Source organism: Camelina sativa, chromosome 6, assembly GCF_000633955.1.
Source record: "Camelina sativa cultivar DH55 chromosome 6, Cs, whole genome shotgun sequence".
NCBI lineage: Eukaryota > Viridiplantae > Streptophyta > Magnoliopsida > Brassicales > Brassicaceae > Camelina > Camelina sativa.
The window spans coordinates 14592086-14596720 of NC_025690.1; the positions used below are offsets into that span (position 1 = coordinate 14592086).

General features: G+C 38.9%; 1 protein-coding gene across 1 annotated transcript; it reads right to left on the minus strand.

Annotated features, from left to right (window-relative positions):
* On the minus strand, nucleotides 883-4104 carry LOC104791371 (aspartyl protease family protein 1-like). Its single transcript, XM_010517238.2, has 10 exons — nucleotides 3497-4104; nucleotides 3237-3378; nucleotides 2914-3146; nucleotides 2415-2645; nucleotides 2185-2320; nucleotides 1942-2015; nucleotides 1641-1740; nucleotides 1486-1552; nucleotides 1339-1410; nucleotides 883-1254 (listed from the first exon to the last, which is right to left on the minus strand). Exons 1-10 carry the CDS (start codon nucleotides 3793-3795, stop codon nucleotides 1031-1033), a joined length of 1578 nt encoding a protein of 525 aa, XP_010515540.1. The 5' UTR covers nucleotides 3796-4104; the 3' UTR covers nucleotides 883-1030.

The window sequence follows — 4635 nt, forward strand, 5'->3', positions numbered from 1 at the left end:
AAAAGATGCAAGAAAATTCAGAGAAGATGCATAGTTATGATGCATACTTTGATTATCTTGCATCTAAAGATCCAGAGTTTGCTGCTAGATTTCGCCGAGAAGATTTACCGGCCAGACCTGCCACCGGAGATGGAACCACCGGAGATGGAACCACCGGAGATGGAACCACCGGACAGTAAACAATGATGAACTTGTTTTGTAAACTTAGTACTCTTTATCCTCTCATATTTAGAACAAAATCGGTTATTATGTTTTGTTATTGTAAACTTAGTACTTTTAATTTGCTTAAGTATAAAGTTTAATTATAATTCCAGGTTTAATTTTAATTACAGGTTTAATTTAATTACCAAAATGAAAATTCTAATTTTTTTTACAATTTGCACCGAAATTTGCAACGGAAATTTTAATTGCAAAAGCCTCGCAAATTTGCGAGGGATTTACTAGATCCAGAATTGCTAGGATTTTGCTAGAATAGTAGTTCCTCGCAAAAATGCGTGGGATTTGCGAGGGACAACGTTTCCTCGCAAAAGTTGCGAGGGAATTGCAACGTTGACCGATTTGCGAGACGCGCTTTGCGAGGAACGGACTTTCCTCGCAAATTTCTCGCTTTTGTCGATTTGCGAGGGATTCGCGATAGATTTGTCCATCGCAAAAGACGTGTTTTCTTCTAGTGACAGTACCCTCCTGCTTTCATACTCCCGTATAAAATAAGATAATAGTATTTGTAAAGTAAATGTCCCACTTGGTGAAAGGTTTACAAAATACCCTTTTGGTACTGCTAATCTATATCTTTTCCTAACGAGACAAACAAACATGCTTGACAAAATACATAATCTCCTTCCTGCAATTGTGCCACGCACTAATATATCCAAAACACTAATGTAACAAAACCATACATATGTAACAGGGAGATAAGATTACCACTCTCAAACCAATGAAATATTGTTTTGTGCACATCAAACGAAGATTATTATTGAAATGAATGAACATACAATGGTCAAGCCAACACAAAACAAATGACTTCTGTGATTCAGAGGAAGGCTAAAAGAGGTAAGAGAAGTAGGAGTTGAGATGTGAGAGGGATGAGACTGGCTGCACCGCCTGTGGAGTTGCGAGGGTCGAATGGGGGTGGTGTAGCAGAAATAACAGGAGGAGGAGAAGTAGGTGATGGAGCGGATACAGTTGGACTTGGTGCTACAGTTTCGATCTCTGGTGGTGGAGGAGTCGTTGATTCCAAGCTTTCATCTTCAAAACCTGCCCATGACATTAAACACATCATGGTCAATTATATTTCTATTCCAAGGATATATACAGCCACTTCCTGATTTCGTCACTCACATAGAGACGGCTTCCAACCCAAAACCATCCTCTCCCGATCGAATACAACGCGGTAGCCAGCCAAGAAGTTCTCTGCAATCCACAAATGTTCTCATTATATGTATATGGATATATACAGAATTCGTGCATCAGCGTTGAGATACTTACGTCCAATGACATTATTTTTGAGATCTACGCTCTTCAGAACACCCAAGCAGTACATTACATTACCCTCCTGTTACTCATAGTTCATATCCAAAAATCAAAATGTAAATAGATACGCTAGTACATGAAAGAAAGAAAGAATTAAAACCATGTCTTACCTGAGTTCGTGCCGTGAAAAACGGATTATTGAGAATGATTTTGCCTCCTCCTACAAAAGTCATCTCTACTAAGGGGAATTTTATGCTTGTGGTGTTTGGGCTGCAATGTGAAGATGAAGAGCATCAGTATACAAATGTGATACAAATTAGTCCATCTTACAAGTTACTTAGCTGCTTTCAATTCCTAATACTTTAATATCTGTTCTATAAATTCAATCCAGCTTGCGTTAAAAGTCCAACACATTCTACTAAAATAGGCAAAAGCATCTAATAACTACGCTGATAAGAATGCGGGCATGACCTCAAGTCGTAACAGAACTCAAAGGGAACCTTGGGATCAACTGGGCGTCGCCTGTCGTCGACAAGATCGTCAAACTGCAAAAGTAAAAGAACGAATGTCATGGTGATGTAACAAACACAAGGTTGGAGGAAAGGATTTTCTTCTAAGAAATCTTCATCTTAATATCCACTGCAAACGTTACTGATATATGTAATGATTTTAACAGCTCAATATTATCTAAGAGGAAGAAAAGTTTGTACATACAGCTTTGGTAAGGTCACCATATGCTGGCTCCAGCAAGTGTGTAAATGATGAGCCAGTGTCGAATTTTGCAAAAAAGCCAACGTCAACAGGATCTCTCCCTACTGATACTCCCGTCACATTTACACCATATGCCGTACTAGTTTTCATTTTGGATCAAAAATGTCAAAAAGAAAACAACGGGGGAATCGACATCAAATTAAAAAACTATAGGCACTGTTTTGACTTCGTACCTTGGTGCAACAGAAATGAATGGAGTCTCCTCCTGGTCTGTGTAGCCTTTGTCTCCAAAACTGATTCTTCCGACAATGCCAATGACACGCCCGAAACACATTGAGAAGGAGTTTGCCGTGATATTAGCTTTTGCCAGGAGGCTAGGAACAGAGTAATCTTTAATACCAAGCCCAAGAACACCATTCACAGAAATATTTCTCCGGAGCAGACCTGTCTGCTTCTGACCGCAACTGCATCAGAAACACGGATTCAGTTCTTTGGCATTTCCTTGGTTGCTTCAGAAGTCATTTCTCAAACAGAGGACAGTTGATGGAGCTATCATGAATGCTCAGAAGACCTCAACATTTTTACATGTCCGGATTTCACACTATATTCAATATTGGTTTTGCTATGCACACCATAGTGTTAACAGGACATGAACAGTGTTTTAGAGGTGCGATAGCGTCCATGAAGGTTTTTCGGTTAAGAAAAGACAGAGGATAAGAGTCATTTACTTACCCAAGCGTTACATTAGCTTTGACAGGCTTTAAATCCTCATCATCTGTGGCCAGATGCAATACATCCTGTACCAATGTCCCCGTGGTGGCTGTGCTGTTAGAGTAGGAAACCTGATAAGGACATATACTTGCAGGAGAAGAACACTTTCTCGATCCAAAACAACGCTTGTCACTACATCGAATGTTAGAACTCGTAGTAGATGCGTTGGGAGTGTATAGATTGAGTGGTACACTCTGTTTCCAAAGAAGAGAAAACAACAAGAGTAAAGAAAAAAAATAGTTTAAAGAAAACATGTCAATCTGCTTTCAAAAGGGGAAAGGAACCTGTAGAACTCCAACATCTTCCAAGTCGCGGATGCAAGTGGTACCACAGTTACAAGGCAACCAAAACAAATCGCTGCCTGTGTCCAGAGCCACCAGGAACGAAGAAGGTGGTGTTCCCACAGAGATATTAGCGTAATACAGGCTGAAACCACATAAATTCACAAATCAAACTCAACAATGAGTGGATTCAACATAACATATTGCATTACAAACAAGAAAACGAATTGTTGAGAATTCAAGATGAGAGAAAGATGCATTACGCTCCCAGAAGCTTGATTGAAACCGTGAGGTTTCCTTTATCAAAAGTGATCGGGGTTTCGTCATTGTTGGAGGCAAGACCTCGACCCCTGATCAAACGATCACGGTGGGCCAAAACCTTGAAGTACTCCAAGCTTCCCGTTTCCGGCACTATATCGTCAAGACCAAGACTTTGTTTGACCTTATCAGAGAACATGTGGTGTACTTCAAACCCGAACTTCCCATAAGCCTCACATCTTTCGAAACCCCAACACACCACTAGCACAGACAATAACACAAACACTTGGCGTGCAACGTCCATGACTTCAATCTCAGAGCTTTTACAAGAAAACAAAAACACCTCCGGAATAAAACTCCGGTTGCTTTCTCAGATAAAGATATATACTCCGCGCGTATATGTAAGGAAACTGAAGAATTGAACCCAAACAAAAAAAAAGAGTCAAAAGGTTGACTCGTTCGCATTGTAGCAGACATGCTGAGAGAAGGTGATTTGATCCTTTGAGGTAATACTTGTTTAATCGGAGTAGTGGCCATTATTTATTTTTGTATCTTCGTCTTCTTTCCTTTAAAGGAGAAGGTTGACGAGGGCAGAGTTCTCTTATCAGGAGGAGAGGAAGAGAGAGAGAGAGAGACGACTTTTTGAATTTAGCCGTCAACTCTTTTCTTTTTCGAAAAAGGTCCTTTTACCCATCTTTTTTTTTTTGCATTGAACTCCCTTTATTATATAATTTCTTGGTTATTCCCTCGTAATAATATAGTTATACTCAATTAACACTGTTTGTATTGTAGCTGACCTTTTTTAATCATGCCACATTAGATCAGTAGTGTATATATACGTATACCTAATTTAAATAAAAAGGTTGTTGGCTTATATTACAAACATTTGTTATCATACTAAAACTCGACTTACATATAACTAGGAATGTCAAAATGATTAACTCAACTCAAATCAACCCATTACCTATTGAATTTAGATGGAATGAGTTAATGGGTTGATCCAACTCATTTGTTTAAATGAGTTGGGTTAACCCATAAGCTCATTAATTAAAGAGAAAATTGGAGTTTTAGTACATTTTTAAAACTTAATTGAAGAATTAGTACATTCACTATTTAAAATTGGCAAAACCCACACTTTCACCAT